The sequence below is a fragment of the Bufo gargarizans genome, chromosome 6 (assembly GCF_014858855.1).
Source record: "Bufo gargarizans isolate SCDJY-AF-19 chromosome 6, ASM1485885v1, whole genome shotgun sequence".
In the NCBI taxonomy this organism is placed as follows: domain Eukaryota; kingdom Metazoa; phylum Chordata; class Amphibia; order Anura; family Bufonidae; genus Bufo; species Bufo gargarizans.
The window spans coordinates 308,126,402-308,145,450 of record NC_058085.1 but is presented as its reverse complement, the minus strand read 5'-3'; the positions used below and the strand labels follow the sequence as shown (position 1 = coordinate 308,145,450).

The 19,049-nt window shown below is 42.9% G+C and overlaps 1 protein-coding gene across 2 annotated transcripts in view; it reads right to left on the bottom strand.

Moving 5' to 3' along the window:
• Window positions 1–5,405: 5,405 nt before the first annotated feature.
• The window catches only part of LOC122940948 (lysosomal acid lipase/cholesteryl ester hydrolase-like), a 36,791-nt gene continuing 23,147 nt past the window's right edge, over window positions 5,406–19,049 (bottom strand). For both annotated transcript variants that reach the window (XM_044297885.1, XM_044297884.1), the window contains exons 6-10: window positions 18,248–18,384; window positions 15,734–15,880; window positions 9,549–9,620; window positions 8,785–8,853; window positions 5,406–5,803 (exon numbers count right to left, since the gene is read on the bottom strand). In XM_044297885.1, the coding sequence (XP_044153820.1) occupies window positions 5,570–5,803; window positions 8,785–8,853; window positions 9,549–9,620; window positions 15,734–15,880; window positions 18,248–18,384 (659 nt within the window). In that variant the 3' untranslated portion in view covers window positions 5,406–5,569. The remainder of the gene's footprint in view (window positions 5,804–8,784; window positions 8,854–9,548; window positions 9,621–15,733; window positions 15,881–18,247; window positions 18,385–19,049) is intronic.

The following is a 19,049-nucleotide window of genomic DNA, read 5'->3' as shown; positions in this document are numbered from 1 at the left end:
GGCCATTTTGTGGAGAGGCAGAGAGATCTCCCGCCCACCCTCCCCTTTTTTATGTGGTTATAGGGTTAAGGGAGTGAGTTTTAGGGGTTGTAGGAAGGCAGGGTTGTGTAAGTGTCACGGTGGCTTCGGCGGGGGGAGGTCCTTGAAGTTGGTCATATTCACAGAGGAGGATGCTGGGAGGGCTCCATGGTGAGGGCTGGACTCCCAGTGGTGACGGATTTTAAAGGGGCCATTCAGTGGTGCTTCCGAGCTGGAGGGCAACGGCTGGAAGCAAGATGGCTCATTCAGTGGAGTTTTCTGGCAGTTATTTGGGGGCTTCAAGGACCTCCCCTCGGGGGGGGAATTGTTATTTATAAATTGTTATGTTTATTTGTTAATAAAAGACGGCTGCTGTGGCCGATTTATTCCAAGATCGGTGTCCGTGTGTCATTGTGGGGTTAGGTGGAGTCGAGTGATGGGTGGAGTTAGGTTTAGGATATGGGTAAGTGAAAGAGAATGTTGGGGGTCGAGCGGCAGATAACCAATACCCCTGTCATGTGATGGGTATGTGGTTGCTTGTTTATTGCACCTTATGGTTTCCTGGTTTCCTGTGTTATGTATGGTGTGTGCTGTTGTCATTTGTGTTGGTTGTGGATAGCAGCACTTGCACATGGGTTCCAGGCTGTGTGTCTGTGGCAGGTAGGTGAGGTTGTAGTTTCCACGTACCTGCCACTGCCATAAGTTGTATTGGTTTCCCCTTATTTACAGCTTGGCCATTCTAGGCTCCTTTTCCTCTATTTCCAGGAGGAACAGGTAGTCTACCCAGCTCCTAGCTTAGGGACCTGCGGAGTGTTAGTAGGGACCTGAGGTTCCAGAGCATGAGTCCTCCTACCTTTTAAGGTCGGCTCATGCCGCTAGGAGTTGGGGTCAGATTAGGGAGGCTTTAGGAGGTGACCTGCTCCCTGATCCTGTGGTCCTGGCCAAGCAGCAACCAAACATCTATGGGTACCGCACAGCTGAGGGTTTCCCCATCCCCAGCCGTGACAGAAGGGGGCTCTATCTGTGTGTAACTAGTATTTTCAGGGGGTTTATCTGTTTCTACAGTATAGTTTTGGGGGCACAGCGTCTCAGTATTGGGGGTGCATGATAGAATGTCGAGAAGGTGGGAGGAAAAGTAGAAAACTAAGATGTCTTGTCTGTCAAACTCTGCAGAGATGAGAGATGGCTGAAAGAAATCATCATGGTGGTCTGGTCTGAATGGAGAAGATGAAGAAAGAGAACATCTACATCAAAGGAGACGTCACTGGATGTAAGAGGTATGTGCGCTGTATTAGGCAGCCTTCACATATGCGTTAGTGATTCTGGCAGGCTGTTCCAGCTGAGAACAGCCTGCCGGAATTTACTGCATCCGGCACTGCTGAATGCCCGCCGGCCCCATTAACTATAACTAACTCTTATTTTGAACATAGTGAAGAGATTCTGTACCGAGTGTAGGTGATGTAGGCGGCGCAATATGTGGGTGGGGTTGTGTGTGGGTGTGGCTTAAGGGTGGGTATGGCCACAGGGGTCCCATAATCTCCTATTGCCCAGGGGCCCCATGAGTTGTCAGTCCGCCCCTGGGCATTCTCTATATAGTGCGGTCCACAAATTGCGGAACGCACATGGCAGGTTTCCGTGCTTTGCGGATTTGCAATTCACACGACCGCAAAACACTTACGGTCGTGTGAATGCACCCATAGGCCTAGTTCACACGACCGTATGGCTTTTATTGTTTTTTGCGGTCCGTTTTTCACGGATCCGTTGTTCCGTTTTTGAGTTCCGTTGTGTTTCCGTTTCCGTTCCGTTGTTCCATTCCGTTTTTCCGTATGCCATGTACAGTTTACAGTAATTACATAGGAAAAATTGGGCTGGCCATAACATTTTCAATAGATGGTTCAGAAAAAACGGAACGGAAGACATACGGATGCATTTCCGTATGTGTTCCGTTTTTTTTGCGGATCCATTGACTTGAATGGAGCCACGACCCGTGATTTACGGCCAAATATAGGACAAGCTCTATCTTTCAACGGAACGGAAAAACGGAAACGGAAGGCATACGGAACACATTCAGTTTTTTTTGCGGAACCATTGAAATGAATGGTTCCGTATACGGACCGTATACGGAACACAAAAAAACGGCCCGTACACCCGCAAAAAAAACGTTCGTGTGAACTAGGCCATATACTGTATAATAATGGTGTTGTGTATAGCGCATCTTGAGGTTCACACAGCCTTTCAATACCATCAGCCCTGGTCTGCACATTTTTGTGGCTGTTACCTTATATTTTACTTTGACTATTTTGGTGAGCAGGTCAGATCTAAAAGGCATCTGTCAGCAGATTTGTGCCTATGACACTGGCTAACCTGTTACATGTGCACTTGGCAGCTGAAGGCATCTGTGTTGGTCCCATCTTCATATGTGTCCGCATTTCTGAAAAAAATTATGTTTTAATATATGCAAATGAGTGTCGGTCCTGGGTGTCGGACCCCCGCCAATCAGATACGAATGACCTATCATGATGATAGGCCATCAGTATCAAAATCTTGGAAAACCCTTTTAACATGTGATCCATCAGTAACTGAGCAGCGGAGTAAGGGTCCATTCACACGTCCTGTTTTTTTTTCATCCTGAAAAACGGTCCGTTTTTTGCGGATCCGTTGTTCCTGAAAATGTTTCCGTATGTCATCCGTATGTCATCCGTTTTTTGCGGATCCGCAAAAAACGGAAACATGTATACATTTCAATAATCAAATAAAGTTGTTTGGATTTCTTTGAAAAAAAATTGAAAAAAATAAAAAATTAAAAATTTGTTATGTGTTTCCAGGAACGGAATCCGCAAAAAACGGATGACATACGGAATGACATCCGAATGTCATCCGTTTTTTGCGGATCCATTGACTTTGTATTGTACCAGGATCCGATTTTTCAGGACAAGAATAGGACATGTTTTATATTTAAACAGACATGCGGAACGGAACAACGGAAACGGACAGCACACATTGTGCTGTCCGATTTTTTCCAGGACCCATTGAAAATGAATGGGTCCTGATCTGTTCCTGAAAAAACGGAACAGATCAGGAAAGAAAAAACGGACGTGTGAATGGACCCTAAATAGCGAATGTAGGATGGAAGAAGACAATGGGGGAGATTTATCAAAACCAGTGCAAAGGAAAACTGGCTTAGTTGCCCATAGCAACCAATCAGATTCCATCTTTAATTTTCTAGAGCTCCATAGCCATCTAGCAGGAAATTTTGAGCATTTCATGATTACCTCTGCTGATATGTTTTATGGAGATGCTCATTTCATATAGAGATTCTTTTGGGTATTGTCAAGAGGAAGATGAGAGACACGAGACCCAACAATGCTGATGAGCTGAAGGTCACTATCAAAGAACCTGGACTTCCATAACACCTCAGCAGTGCCACAGGCTGATCACCTCCATCCCACGCTGCACTGATGCAGTAATTCATGCAAATGGGCAGCATGGTGGCTCAGTGGTTCGCATTGGTGCCTTGCAGCGCTGGGGTCGTAGGTTCGATTCCGACCAAGAACAACATCTGCCTGGAGTTTGTATGTTCTCGCCGTGTTTGCGTGGGTTTCCTCCCACACTCCATAGACATACTGAGAGGGAACTAAGATTGTAACCCCCTATTGGGGACAGTGTGATGATAATGTCTGTAAAGCGCTGCAGAATATGTCAGTGCTATATAAGTGAGTATAATAAATAAAAATGGAATCCCAACCAAGTATTGAGTGCATATACTGTACATACTTTTCAGTAGGCCAACATTTCGGTCTTAAAAATCATTTTTAATTGGTCTTATATAATATTCTAATTTTTTGGTTTTCATTAGCTGTAAGCCAAAATCATCAACATTAAAAGAAATAAACACTTGAAATGAATCACTCTGTGTGTAATGAATCTATATAATATGAATTTCACTTTTTGAATTGAATTACTGAAATAAATTAACTTTTTGGAGATATTCAAATTTTTTGAGATGCACCTGGAAATGCCGTATATGCAATGTAAAAAAAATAATAATAATAATGTGTGCACTTGGTGGTTACATTGCTACTGATATAAAGTTGGAAATATTTTTTAAAGGGAACCTGTCACCAGGATTTGGGTTATAGATCTGAGGACATGGGTTGCTAGATGGCTGCTAGCACATCCACAATATCCAGTCCCCATAGCTCTGTGTGCTTTTATTGTGTAAAAATAACGACTTGATGCATATGCAAATTAACCTGAGAGGAGTCCTGTCCCTGAGATGAGTCAGGGACAGGACTCATCTCAGGTTAATTTGCATATGTATCAAATCGTTTTTTTGACACAATAAAAGCACACAGAGCTATAGGGGCTGGGTATTGCGGATGTGCTAGCACCCATCTAGCAACCCATGTCCTCAGCTCTATACACAGAATCCCGGTGACAGGTTCCCTTTAACACGCACAGAATTATAAAGCTAATAATGATACATAATCTCCTTTTTTAAATTCAAGCCATTTGGACTCCTGATATTCAGATTGAAAATCCAAAATGCCCCCTATGAAAAAAGGCCGGGTATTTCAATTCCCCACCTTGAGGAGATCTTTTGACTCTTTCTATACCATATGCTTTAATGGATCTCAAACTTTCTGCATGACAAGACACAAAACGTCATGACGCAGCAGATATAATATGTTCCTTAGGACTTTCAATATCATTAAGATGCTCCAAAATTTGGACTTTTAGAGGGTCATTTATCATGCTGAAATACGCCTATATTAGGTAACCGCTGTGTTACTTTCTGCGACTTCGCCCTGCTCATGCCAGGTCTAAAATTGTGGGCGGGGTGTGAGTGGGGAAGGGGATGGGCCAGCAGGCTTGTCTCATTCATCATTTTCTACGCCTGTTTTAGGGCTCCCGTGTGTGGAATCCACTGCGTGAAAGAGTGCCAAGCCCCGTTCCATGATTGATAATGCTCCGTGCCTCTCTGTGACCTTTTTCCTACCAAATCAAAGTGAGATAAAGTTGTCACCGTGATTTTGTAGTAAAAAGGTTACAGAAAGGCATGGACCATTATTAATCATGTTAACGCTTTCACGCAGCAGATTATCCACACGGCATCCATCGTGTGAAAGAGCCCTTAGGCGTAGAAAATGGTCTAAATGTATGACAGCTAGGAAGCTGTCTTACATTTAGAACTGGTGCTGGATGTGCCAAAGTTACGGCGAGGCCTGCGTCTCTTCATAACTTCAGAGGATCCACCGCCAGCGCAGGGGCTTTATTAAGATCTAAAACGCCGGTCCTAATAAATGTGCTCCTTAATTTACTAGACATGCAGCCTACATAAAATAGATCACATTGACTAAATACTATCATATAAACAACATAAAAACTAATTTATAAAACTTTTTATATTGAAATTCATACTATGATCTGAGCTTGTTTTCAGTAAAATGGTACATTGAAAATATTTGCAAAAGGGTTGAAGATGTTTCTCCTTTCTCTCCTTACAGAATACCGTATTCTAGTTCCAGGTATCTGTCATATGTAATGGAGGTCATGTATATATTTTCAGGAGCTCAAGGATTTTTTTGTATAACTTTTGTGGAGCATCAAGACCCCATATGAAATCTAGATGTTCCCATTTTGGTATCTCTTCCTGATAGACCAAGTTCCTGATTTTAGGGATCAATAAATTTACATCCAGCGGGTCAGCAAGCCAGTCATTTTCTCCGCTCCAGAGAGCCGTGGGGACAGTCATGTTTGTCACATCATATAAAGGAGGAGTGCTCTGAAAAAAATAAAAATAAAACACAGAGAACACATTCAATGGCAAAAATAAAGTGAAGGCATATCCATGTGTACATTTTCCCCGCCCGCCCTCTAGCCCGTTAGTCATTATAAAGAGCTGCCTGATCCTCTGGTCACAGCCAAATAGCCACACATCAACACTGCTATCTGGCGAAGGCAGGGAGGCCCATTTCTGATTAGCAGTGTCTACCTTTGCCATGGACATTGTAAATCATTATTTCACCTTACTTTCCATGGGTGACATGAACCTGCTCAGGATCCAAACGCAATAAGACCACAAGGCTGACAATTACCACCTTAGCAGTAAATATTACTCTGTACATGGTCCCCCGACTAGTAGATATAGGGACCCTGCAGGGTAAAAGGCTAAATTAGACCAAATTACGCAGTTTTTAAAGCTGCAATAAGAGGGGTTAATTCCACTATCTGACTGGAATTTAACCCTTAGGATATCGGAATTTATTTTCATTTTTCTTCCCTATCTTCCTTGAGCCATAACTTTTTTATTTTTCTGTTCACATAGCTGTATGAGGGCCTATTTTTAGCAGGACAAGTTGTACTTTCTAATGCCACCATTTAGTATGGCAAAAAAAAATTGTAGTGGGAAGCGGGAAAAAAATTCTAAGTGGGGTGTAATTGGAAACAAAACACATTTCCTCCACCGTTTTATGAGTTTTGTTCCATTTGCAGCAAAACTGACCTGTGCCCTTCATTCTCTGGGTCAGTATGATTACGAAGATATCACATATGTATTTTTTTTTATGTCTAAATAGTGTAAAAATAAATTAAAACTTTTTCATCACCATACTCTGACCCCCATAACTTTTTTATAGTTATATCTACTGAGCTGTGTCAGGGCTTATTTTTTGCAGGACAATCTGTAGTTTTCATTGACATCATTTTGTAGTGTGGGTGACTTTCTGATCACATTTTATTACTTTTTTGGGTAAGAGAAGCAACAAAAAAATGGCAAATGGGCCATTTTGACACTTTTTCCCATTACGCCATTCGCTATATTGGAAAATATTTTAATAGTACAGGTGTTTTTGGACACGGTGATGCCCATGATGTTTATATTTTTTGTTATTTATGTATTTATTTATTCTATGGAATATGATTTAAACATATTTTTTAAATTTGTTTACTGTATATATTTATTTTTTTACTTTTTCTATGATTTAGAATCTCTTTTAGACCCAAGATTTGTACAGAATTGCTCATTTCTTATGTTGGCCTGCCACCTGCTGGCCAAAATAAGAATTGCAGCCTCAATACCCTGGATCTCTTCAAAAAGACCTAGCGTATTGAATTTAATTACCAGCATCCTCATTGGCCGCAGAAGATGGCGGTATGAAGCACTTCAGGGTATATCACCCTTTAGATGCCGTGATCTCACTTGATCATGGCATCTAAAGGCTTTAATGACTGCGATCAGCATTATTGCGGTCATTAGCTGTCAGTCTCTGCTGTTTGAAACAGCGGAGACCTGATGGCTATGACGCCCGCTGGATGTGCGAGTGGGCGCCATGTTTGCACTTCGCTCCAGTGCCATACATGTATAGTGCCATACATGTATGGCACTGGAGCAAACGGGTTAAAGGGCTCTTTGACTTGTTTTAAAAGCACCCCAAACCGCTAAATGGGTTAAATACAACAACATATTTTCACTACTTAATCCCCCAACATTTCTAGGGCCGCCACTCTGGTCTGTATTTATAGGCTGTAGCAGAGACATAGTCATATACCACGTGTGACCACTGCAGCTTATCACAGGCCCCAGCAGTATACGGCATGAAACCGTATATGGCTATGTCAATGCTTCATAGACTGGAAACAGCAGGGGATTAAATTATGAGTATATAGTCTTTTATTATTTTAACACATTTAGGGGCTTTGGGGACCTTTTGAAATAAGTCAGACAACCCCTTTAAAGGGAATTATAATAACAGAAAGACAATCCTGTTCATCTGTCTTATTAGGCAATATGGATGTTACATAAGGACCCTTACTGCTTAAATGGGTTCTCCGGGCTTTTAATATTTATGACCTATCCTCAGGATAGGTCATCAATATCAGATCGGCGGGGATCCGTCTATTATCTCTCTTCCTGCTGCTGCTATGTCTATGGCAAAGAAGCAGTGAGCAGGAAGAGAGATGGTAGACAGCACATGCACACTGCGAATGCATACAGCTGATCGGCGGGGGTGCTGGGTGTCAGACCCCCGCCGATCTGATATTGATGACCAATCCTGAGGATAGGTCATCAATATTAATAGCCAGGAGAACCCCTTTAAAATGCACCTCTACAAGCCAAATCAGAGTGTCGCTAAGTAGTAGGGGGTTCGGTCCTAGTGAACTTGGCCCTGCATAAGGAGGACACCTATTTGGTTCAATGTACACTGTGACACAGTAAAGGGAGTTGTATGGGGAGGCAGGTGTGCGCTGCTGCACTGATTAGCGGCCAGGTGGGGTCAAACACCGGACTGGACTCCTGTGCCGGTCCGGGTTTTCACAACAGCTAGCTGCCTTTAAAAGACAGCTGGGTTCAGCAGAAAGGATCTCTGTATTGAGATCTGAGGCTTGTGCCGAGCTTGAAGGTCTGAGACCAGTGTGAGGGGAAACAGGCCGCCTAAAGTCTGTTCATGGACTCTTTGAGGCAGAACTGCCAGCTGGGTGTAAACTAACACCAAAACCAAAAGGTGACTTTTTGTGTTGAATGTGACTTTTTGTTTATGAACTTGCCAAGAGTGTGAATAAACACTGAGCTGTTTGATGTAAGAACTGGTTGGTGCCTCTGTACTGCGTCCACTTATCCTGTCTACCAGAGCGAATCCCCACAACACATGAACACAACTTCCACAGCTATGAAAGGTGGTCACTAAGGGTTTTTAGAAGTCGGTCACAAAGTATCTAATGTGACTTTTTTATTTTTAAGAATAAATTCCCAAACGTGAGTATTACCTGGTTATAATGCTTCTGATTTCCCTCACAGCCCCAATCAAAAGCCTGCAGTCTCCCAGTGTGGATAGCCTAAGCAATAGGGCACAAGTCATTATTCCAGTAGAAATATCTTAGTTACACATATTTTAAACCATTTCACAAAATAATGAGTTATTTTCCGTTATCTGTTCTTGTGTACCTCAGGATATAAGATGCAATCACATGGCTTTCCATGTGTTTGTAGTAACTTCTGCCTGACTGGTGCCTCCGGAGCATATCTACAGTGGGGGCACAATGTGTGTATAACTACAGTGGGGGCACAATGTGGGCATATCTACAGTGGGGGCACAATGTGTGCATAACTACAGTGGGGACACAATGTGGGCATATCTACAGTGGGGGCACAATGTGTGCATAATTACAGAGGGGGCACAATGTGTGCATAAACTACAGTAGGGGCACATTGTGGGCATAGCTGATATGGGGCACAATGCGGGCATATCTACAGTGAAAGGGGCATAATGTGGGCATGACTACCGTGAAAGGGGCACAATGTAAATATAATTCTGTTTGGGGACTGGGCAGGATTATAAGACGTGGCTTAGTATTAACAAATTAGCAGCGACGCACTGCACTATGCTATTCTCCCTCTTTGTGATTTTCAAAAGTTGGCCAGTATGGCAATAACGTATTGTAATGCGGAAATGAAATGGAGAAATCTTAATTTTTAAAGCATTTTGTCACATTCTCCTAACATATAAAAAAAAATCTGTGTAGAACTGTACCTGTAACCAGTGTTTCATATTTTGTACAGAGGTTCCAGCAGGACAAAAGGAAGTGTACACATGGACACGAGTCTACAGGAGAGAAGTAAAGAAAAGTGAACCCCTTAATGTGGGCATGAGTTAAAGAGGTCTATGCTTTGGCATAGGATATCACAGGAAGTTAAGGGGGTATTCCTACAATAAAGATCAGATCTTAATAAATAGCAGATTAAAAATTAATAACATATGTAACTGACTAATCAATTAGCCAAATGACAAAGTTCATAAAATATCTTTGCCCAAAGTACCCCCAGACCTATCAATGAATTGCTCAGGTTGCCACTGGTTAGGAGCCTTGTATTTTGTGGGGGTGAGAATACACAGGGTGGGCAGGCATTGGGGCTTTGTTATACCACAGATACACAGGGTGGGCATGCACAGTTAGAATCCTTAAGCCACAGTTTTCACAAAGCTAGATACATGACATTAACAGGAGTGCGCAGAGTTTATGGGTCGTGCAGTTTTTCACACTGCAAAGGGGGTTTTCATTAAACATGATCTGCAGGACAGAGGGAGTTGGAGCTCTAGGGGCCAGAAAAGATGAGCAGGAGATGGAAAAAGGGAACCATACAGTAAGCATGCTGGTAAAGCTGGCCGACGAGACAACTGTGTTCATATTCCACCGCCAGAATAATCTGATTCCTTGGTTTTGGGCACAGGCTGCTCTTACCATACACATGCAGTTTTGACTGACAACGGCCAAAATTTTTCAACGTGGCTGATCAGATTTTTTCAGACAGAAGTCTGCAATTGGCCATCGCAATAGTTATTCAAATGACGGTTGGCCAAAATGGTCAAGATTGTCTGTTTTTACCAACTTTAGTCTCATGGCCTGCCTAAGGCTATGTTCACATCATGTTTGTGACGTCCATTTAGCAAGTATGATAAGAAAGCTCCTGGCATATAAGCTCCGTAAATGTGTTTATAGGGCTATATTAGCCAGACAGAGGCCAAGAGAGTAACCTTTTGGCTGCTGTCTGTCTGGCCATTATATATCAGCATATTATACAGAAGTCTGCACTATTCCATGCAACATTTTCCAGAAAAAATATGTAAATAAAATGATATATATATATATTTAGGGACACAGGGAAGTTGCGTTGCTGACACTGGACAGAGCAAATTAATGTTTTAAGAGAGTGTTTCTCTCACCATATGAAATTGGCCATCAACTTATAACATGCTGGGTACCCCTGTATAGACTGTGGGATGCATCAAGAGTAAAATAGAAGTCATCGAGTTGAGTTGCTAGGAGCACCATACACTGGTCTGAGAATAATTTCCCACTCCAGCGCTGCCATTCTCTGTTGTTTTTCCTGGAGTGGTGATGTGCTGTACGCCAACATAACCGATCAGAAGATCAAAAATAGGAGATTTGTCAGGTGAGTATCCAGAGGGAAAAAAAGTAGTCTGGTTTGAAACTGGTTGAGAGCTGCACTTATACAAAACAGACAAACAACATGAGTTTGTGAGCGTTCGCATGTTTGATTTCCAGTGTGTGTTTGTATTAAGTGTGTGACTGTCATCTGACACACCCCATCAAGTTTGCAAGGTTGGCAGATGAGGGGGATGTCAGTTCAGGGAGAGCACTGCTGCAGCCAGACCTTTCCTCTGTCAGTCAAGGCAATGTCAGCTCCAGTAAGCAGGGGACCAGAGAGCAGGGCAGGCCAGACAGGTGCTGGTAGTGGGAGACTCAATTATTAGAGGCTACAGATAGGGCAATCTGTCACAAAGACCGGGATCGTCGAACGATGTGTTGTCTTCCTAGCACTCGAGTTCGACACCTTGCGGATGTTGATAGATTAGTGGGAGGGTCTGGAGAAGATCCAGCAGTCATGGTCCATATCGGAACCAATGACAAAGTTAGAGGTAGGTGGAGAGTCATTAAAAATGATTTTAGGGATTTAGGTCACAAGCTTAGGGCAAGGACCTCAAAGGTAGTGTTTTCCAAAATACTACCTGTACCACAAGCCACACAAGAAAGGCAGCGGGAGATTAGGGAGGTAAACTGTTTGAAGGTTTCCTAAGAGATGCTATCTTGGAGTACCTCAATGAAAATAAGCAAATAACACCATATCAGCATGGCTTCATGAGAGGGATTGGTCATGTCAAGCCAATTTAATCAGTTTCTATGAGGAGGTAAGTTCTAGACTTGACCGCGGTGAATCAAGGGATGTCGTATATTTGGACTTCTCCAAAGCATTTAATACTGTACCACATAAAAGGTTAGTATAGAAAATGAGAATGCTTGGACTAGGGGACAATGTCTGCATGTGGGTAAGTAACTGGCTCAGTAATAGAAAACAGAGGGTCGTTATTAACAGTACACACTCATATTGGGCCACTGTCAGTGGGGTACCACAGAGGTCAGTATTGGACCCTATTCTCTTCAATATATTTATTAATGATTTTGTAGAAGGCTTGCACAGTAAAATATTTTTTTTGCAGATGACACCAAACTGTGTAAAGTAATTAACACGGAAGAGGACAGTATACTACTACAGAGGGATCTGGATAGATTGGAAGCTTGGGCACAGAAGTGGCAGATGAGGTTTAACACTGACAAATGTAAGGTTATGCACATGGGAAGGAATAATGCAAGTCACCCATACATACTAAATGGTAAAACACTGGGTAACACTGACATGGAAAAAGACCTAGGAATTTTGGTGAACAGCAATCTAAGCTGTAGAAACTAGTGTCAGGCAACTGCTGCCAAGGCCAATAAGATAATGGGTTGCATCAAAAGGGGCATAGCTGCCCGTGATGAGAACATAGTCCTGCCACTTTACAAATCACTAGTCAGACTACACATGGAGTACTGTGTACAGCTCTGGACTCCTGTAAACAAGGCAGACATAGCAGAGGCTTCAGAGGAAGTCAACTGAAGTAATAACTGGAATGGGTGGACTACAGTACCCTGAAAGATTATCAAAATTAGGGTTATTCACTTTAGAAAAAAGACGACTGAGGGGAGATCTGATAACTATGTATACATATATCAGGGGTCAGTACAGAGATCTATCCCATCATCTATTTAACCCCAGGACTGTGACTGTGACGAGGGGACATCCTCTGCGTCTGGAGGAAAGAAGGTTTGTACACAAACATAGGATTCTTTACGGTAAGAGCAGTGAGACTATGGAACTCTCTGCCTGAGGTGGTGGTGATGGTGAGTTCACTAAAAGAGTTCAAGAGGGGCCTAGATGTATTTATGGAGTGTAATAATATTACATGCTATAGCTACTAGAGATGGGTTGTTGATCCAGGGAGTTATTCTGATTGCCTGATTGGAGTCAGAAAGGAATTTTTTCCCCTAAAGTGAGAAAAATTGGCTTCTACCTCATAGTTTTTTTTTTTGCCTTCCTCTGGATCAACTTGCAGGATAACAGGCTGAACTGAAAGGACAGATGTCTTTTTTCAGCCTTATATACTATGTTACTATGAGTACTGTTGTTTTTGTTATTTAATAATTTCTTCCCCTTAGTCAATTGTTTCTACTCTTAGAAAACTCCTGCCTGCTTGTATTGGTGTAGATGCTGCTGTGATCACAGAACTGTATTAGCATGTTCTGTTTTTGTAAAATATTTAATGGGGTATTCCAGTAAAGCTGTGACCCAACTAGAACCCACACCTATACATATAACCAGAGTTTCAATTTACCTTGCAATCCATTTGTCTACCTCCTATGTAAGCTTGCAACACACTGAGAGTATTAAGGCACCTGATCTAAGACTACAATCCCCACAATCCCTAGCTTTCCTGCTGTGAGTGTTGATGTTTATTGATTGGCTGCCTGATATACAGTCCAGTCACGCCCCCTCTTCTCAGTAATCTCCAGCACTCTAACACTCCCTTTGTTTCACAAGACATTTAGCTAAAGAATTGATAGCAACACACTGAGCATGCTCGACCTAACAAAGGCTCAGAACTACAGGTCGATGCCATGGTAATTTATGAGGAAACACAGTGGGTAGCAGAAGAAGAAAACTACTTGTATAACTACTGGATGGTAAATAGGTGAAATTTACATTATATTAGGTAATTAGTTATGATGAATTAGTCTAAAACATAAGTTATATTTATGGTAACCGGAATGCCCATTTAAGTTATTGTGGCTCTCCATCTTCCCCTCTCTCTTTCATTCAGAGATTCAGTATACAGTGGTTGTCCAGGATAAGAAAATCATGGCCACTTTCTTCCAAAAAAACAGTGCAGTATCTGTGCACAGTATATGTGTGGTACTGATAATATGCTGCTGTGTAACAATGAGGGAGCAGTGTTGTATCCTCTAAATCAAAATCTGATTAATGCAGGTTAGACCGAGGAGCAGGGTCCACTGAATAATGGGAGCTTCACTCTATGCCCCCACCAAGGAGGGATGGACTTTCCCACATTGAATTCTCAGGATATACTCACCAGGAATAGTCTTGGATTGACCGTCCATGTAGCAGTAGCAAACATAGTCCAGTTACAGGCAGAGGTTGGCAACACAAGGTAAGCAGAAATACCAGGAACAGGAGGGGAATGAAAGAGTCCAAAGCAAGCTGGGGTCCAAGCTGTAGAACCATGAATGTCAGCAATCCAAGAGCAACAAAAGTAACAAAGTCTTCAGCAAGCCAATTGCAAATCCAAAACTCAGCATCAACGAGGAATCAGGAAACCTCTGGGCTCAAGAGAGACAGACTAGCACTAAACCTATAATTAAAGTCTACAGAGCTTTAAAACCTGCCTCACATGACATCATTTTCAGGCGCCATCTGCTTTGCTCTGGTGTGGGCAGGAGATATCTACGAGCAATGCAAATGGCGGGATGTGTAATACAGCCATGTTATTCTAATACTGGACAACTATAAGACCTCATGCACACAGCAGACCCATCTGTACGGCGGTAAATGTCCTCTGTAGATTTATACAAGTCAGAGAAATTTTCCCCTAGAAGCAAAGTCTCCATAATACAGTGCTTCTCAAATAGTGGGGTGCGCCCCCCAGGGGGGGGCGCCAGGCTCCGTAAAGGGGGGCTCGTTCAGGGCCGGCCTTTGGGGTGTGTGGCAGTGTAATATGCGGCAGGGAGATGAGCGCTTCCATTGTGGAAGCGCTCATCTCCCTTCCTCTGATCTGAGGCCGGCGCAGTACGGAGCGGGGCCGGGGGGGGGGACTGGGAGGAGGAGCTGGGGGCCGGCAATAGTGGTGGGGCGGTGCGGTCACTGTACTATAGCCCCGCCCCACCGCTCCCTCTTAATAGTACCGTATATCCGAATTTCTTCTGTATAATGCCGGCAGGCAGGCCGGGCGGCCGGCGCGTCCCTCAGTGATGTCACGTGCCTGCGCCTCCTGCTTTATGAATGAAGCAGGCGGCGCAGACAAGTGACGTTACTCTGGGACGCACCGGCCGCCCGGCCCGCCTGCCGGAATTATACAGAAGAAATTCAGATATAAGGTACTATTAGGAGTGAGGGGGGCATGTTTAATAACTTTAAACGGCGGCGGCGGGCACACGGAATCTGTGGATGGCACAGTTAAGGGGTGGGGGTCTGTGGATGGCACTGTTATGGGCTGGGGGGGCACTGTGGATGGCACTGTTATGGGCTGGGGGGGTCTGTGGATGGCACATATATAACAGTGCCAGCCACAGATCCCCCCCATAAGTGTCCGTCATCCACAGATCCCCCCATAAGTGTCCGTCATCCACAGATCCCCCCCATAAGTGTCCGTCATCCACAGATCCCCCCATAAGTGTCCGTCATCCACAGATCCCCCCATAAGTGTCCGTTATCCACAGATCCCCCCATAAGTGTCCGTCATCCACAGATCCCCCCATAACAGTGTCCGTCATCCACAGATCCCCCCCATAACAGTGTCTGTCATCCACAGATCCCCCCCCCCCATAACATTACTGGCAAAGGGGGGGCTGTTATTACTGGTAAAGGGGGGGGCTGTTATTACTGACACAGAGGGGCTCTTATTACTGGGGGCTGTACTTATAACAATTTTATAGACAAATTATACTATTTACAGTCGCGCGGGGGGCGCGAAATGTTTTCTTCTTCCTAGGGGGGGCATGACCGAAAATAATTGAGCAGCACTGCCATAATACAACATACAATGGAGCATGCCAATTTGTACAGAATCCCCAAAAAGTTTACCATGTTTAAGTTCTGTTCATTAAACCCGCACAAGAGGAAGAAGACATTGCCACATAGTTCATCCAATAGAAAATGATTGCAAAATTTTCTGGAAAGGAACCTAGTAAGCTTTGATTGTGGAATGAAGAGCTTATCACCGAACAATGGCTAAAAGGAAAAGAAAAACAAACAAATATTATTTCACTTAAACCTAACATGAGCAAAAATTTGGAATTGGTATATTTAGGCAGAAATGTTGTCAAAGCTCGAATTAATAGATGAATTCCAAGTGGTAATACATGTAAATGGAACATAAATAAGACAAATTATCTCAGGATTGTCTTTACAGCATTCAGATACATGAGACTCCAAATACCACGGCACAATGCTCTTTCAAAAGAGTAAAACAAATGGAGAATTTTTTTTTTTTAAATAACCAAAAAAAAGAGAAATTAAACAAAAATTATTGTATTTTCAAGAATGCTGTACATGTACAGTAACTTCCCAGTTCTCAAAATATTTTCTCACATTATGCATAGCAAAAAGTATGTGACCCCCTTCTAGGGTACCTGCACAAGAGTGCAGATTTCAAAAAAGAAAATCTGTGGTTTTTTTGTACGAATTTGTGTTTGCACACCAGATCGGCACCAAAAACCGCATGAGTTACTTGCAGTTTTAGGCTAGGTCTCCACGACGACATGTGTCGCGCGACTACACATAGGACACAACTACACTGCAACATTTGTTGCACAACATTTTGTCGCACAATTTTTATAATGATAGTCTATGGTGTTGAACTGCGACATGGGACATGTTGCGACTGCGACGGTCGCAGAAAAATCCTTACCGAATTTAAAAATGGTTGCATGAGATTCGTGCGACAATATGTCGCGTGACAAATGTTGTTGTGTAGACCTAGCCTTAGGTGCGCATTTGATGCGGTTTTACCGCAAACATCAAATATTTGAAAAGGGTAAAAACGCACCAAAAATCTCACACAACAAATGACATGCTGCAGATTTCTAAATTTTCACATCAGGTCAATTTTTGCATGGGAGAAAAAAAACATATGTAATCCGCATCTTGTGTAAGGTACACCTAATTACTGAATTTGGACGTTTTAGTTGCATCCATTGTACACAGGTGTATATAATCAAGCACACAGCCATATAATCTCTATCTACAAACTGTAGTATGGGCCATACCGTGGTGCCCGGTGACTTGACATGTAGCACTGTCATAGAACTTAGAACACTGTTCATTAAGTCTTATCTCATGATTTCAGATCAACACCCTGTCTCCCTTGGTATAAACTCCGACACCGTATTGGCGAATTTAGTTTTTTAGGAACCCCCCCTCCCCCCCCAGATTTTGATGCAGTTTATGAGCCATATGGGGTAGCACTGAGGAAACAATGTGGCTTATAACTGGGACAGCAAATGACCGCTGCAGTTATTAAATTAAGTAAACACATGATTTTGTCAACACACAGCTGTTTGACCCACAAAACTGCATGACCTTTACAAACACGGTTTTGCAGGTGAAACTGCTGTTTCCTGGCATAATTACGTGGCCCCTCTCTTGCCACATCTGTTTTAGTGATTACTTGCATTCCCCATGTAATATCAATTCTGAAGCATATTCTTATGACTCTATGTTGTGCCGTTCCTTTATTATTCCCTCTAGACATTAGGAATGAATTGCCAGCAGTCTGCAATAAACTCCCATCTGGGTGTTACCAGTTGGGGGGGGTGAAGGGGGTCCGTGCATAAAATAACACTGGTAGCACTGACCATAGACTTCTATTATGACAGAATGCAAAACGGAATGCCTCCTAAAGGCTTCCGTTTTGCCTTCCGTCATAGAATTCCGTTATATTCCGTGCCAATGGACCGCCTGAACGTTGAACCTGAAAACGTCGGGTTCGCTGATCCCTAGAAGTAACCGAAGTACAGCACGACATGGAGTCATCAGAATGGATGAGCCAGAATTGTTATTTTCTGGGGGATGCAAGTACAACAGATAAGTCAGGAGGTGAAATGTCTTGTTTAAGGCTAGGTCTACACGACGACATTTGTCGCGCGACAAAAAGTCGCGCGACAGATAGGGCGCAACAGTTGTCGCGCGACATTTTGTTGCACTAATGTCGTGCAACAATTTTTATAATGGCAGTCTATGGTGTCGCACTGCAACATGCGACATTTTGCGACTGCGACGCGACAGTCGCAGAAAAATCCATCTTGAATGGATTTTCTGCGACTGTCGCGTCGCAGTCGCAGCATGTCGCATGTTGCAGTGCGACACCATAGACTGCCATTATAAAAATTGTCGCGCGACATTGGTGCAACAAAATGTTGCGCGACAAATGTCGTCGTGTAGACCTAGCCTAATAGTCTGAATGATGTTCTGTTTCAGCTACGTATATTTAATTTTTGCACTGGGATGACAGTAAATGTTGGTCTTACATGTTAATCCAGTAATAAAAAATAAAAAAAATAAAAATAATTGAAAAAACCCACAACCACCATACTGTACCTTAACTAAAAAAGTTGGTAAGCATCTGGCAGCTGCCACTGGACCAATAGGATATTTAACAGTAGCCACAGGAGCAAGAGCGAAAAATAATTTAATTTTACTTGCCAGTTCTGGAATGGTAGAAAATGCAATGAATCCTGTAATGACAGAATCAAAGGATCTGCACTGAAAGACTGTCATGATGACAAAAACATTAGTTCCCTAAAAGAGCATAAGATTATAAAAACATGGATGCCTTCTTCCAGGAACAGCCCCTCTCTTACCTATGTGTCATGTTTTGCATTGCAGCTTAGCTCTATTCATGTAAGGCCTCTTGCACACGACCGTATGCGTATGGCTTTTTCAGTATTTTGTGGTCTGCAAAAAACTGATCCGCAAAAAATACGGATGACGTGTGCATTCCGTTTTGTACGGAATGGAACAGCTGGCCCCTAATAGAACAGTACTATCCTTGTCCGTTATGTGGACAATAATAGGACATGTTCTATCTTTGAACGGAATGGAAAAGCGGAAACGGAAGGCATACGGAGTACCTTCAGTTTTTTTTGCAGATCCATTGAAATGAATGGTTCCGTATACGGAACGCAAAAAAAACAAGCAGAGAAGGAGCTCGCATAGCATATCGCTCCTTCTACCTGTGCCCACTCTGTTAAAGGGGTTGTGCCACGGCACCTGAATCAGAATACTTTTGCAATTGCATGTAATTAAAAATGTTGTATAGCCACTTATTTAAAAAAAAAAAAAAAGAGATCTTTATAATGCCATCAGCTGTTCGTTCTTTTAATTATTTCTCTCTCTACAT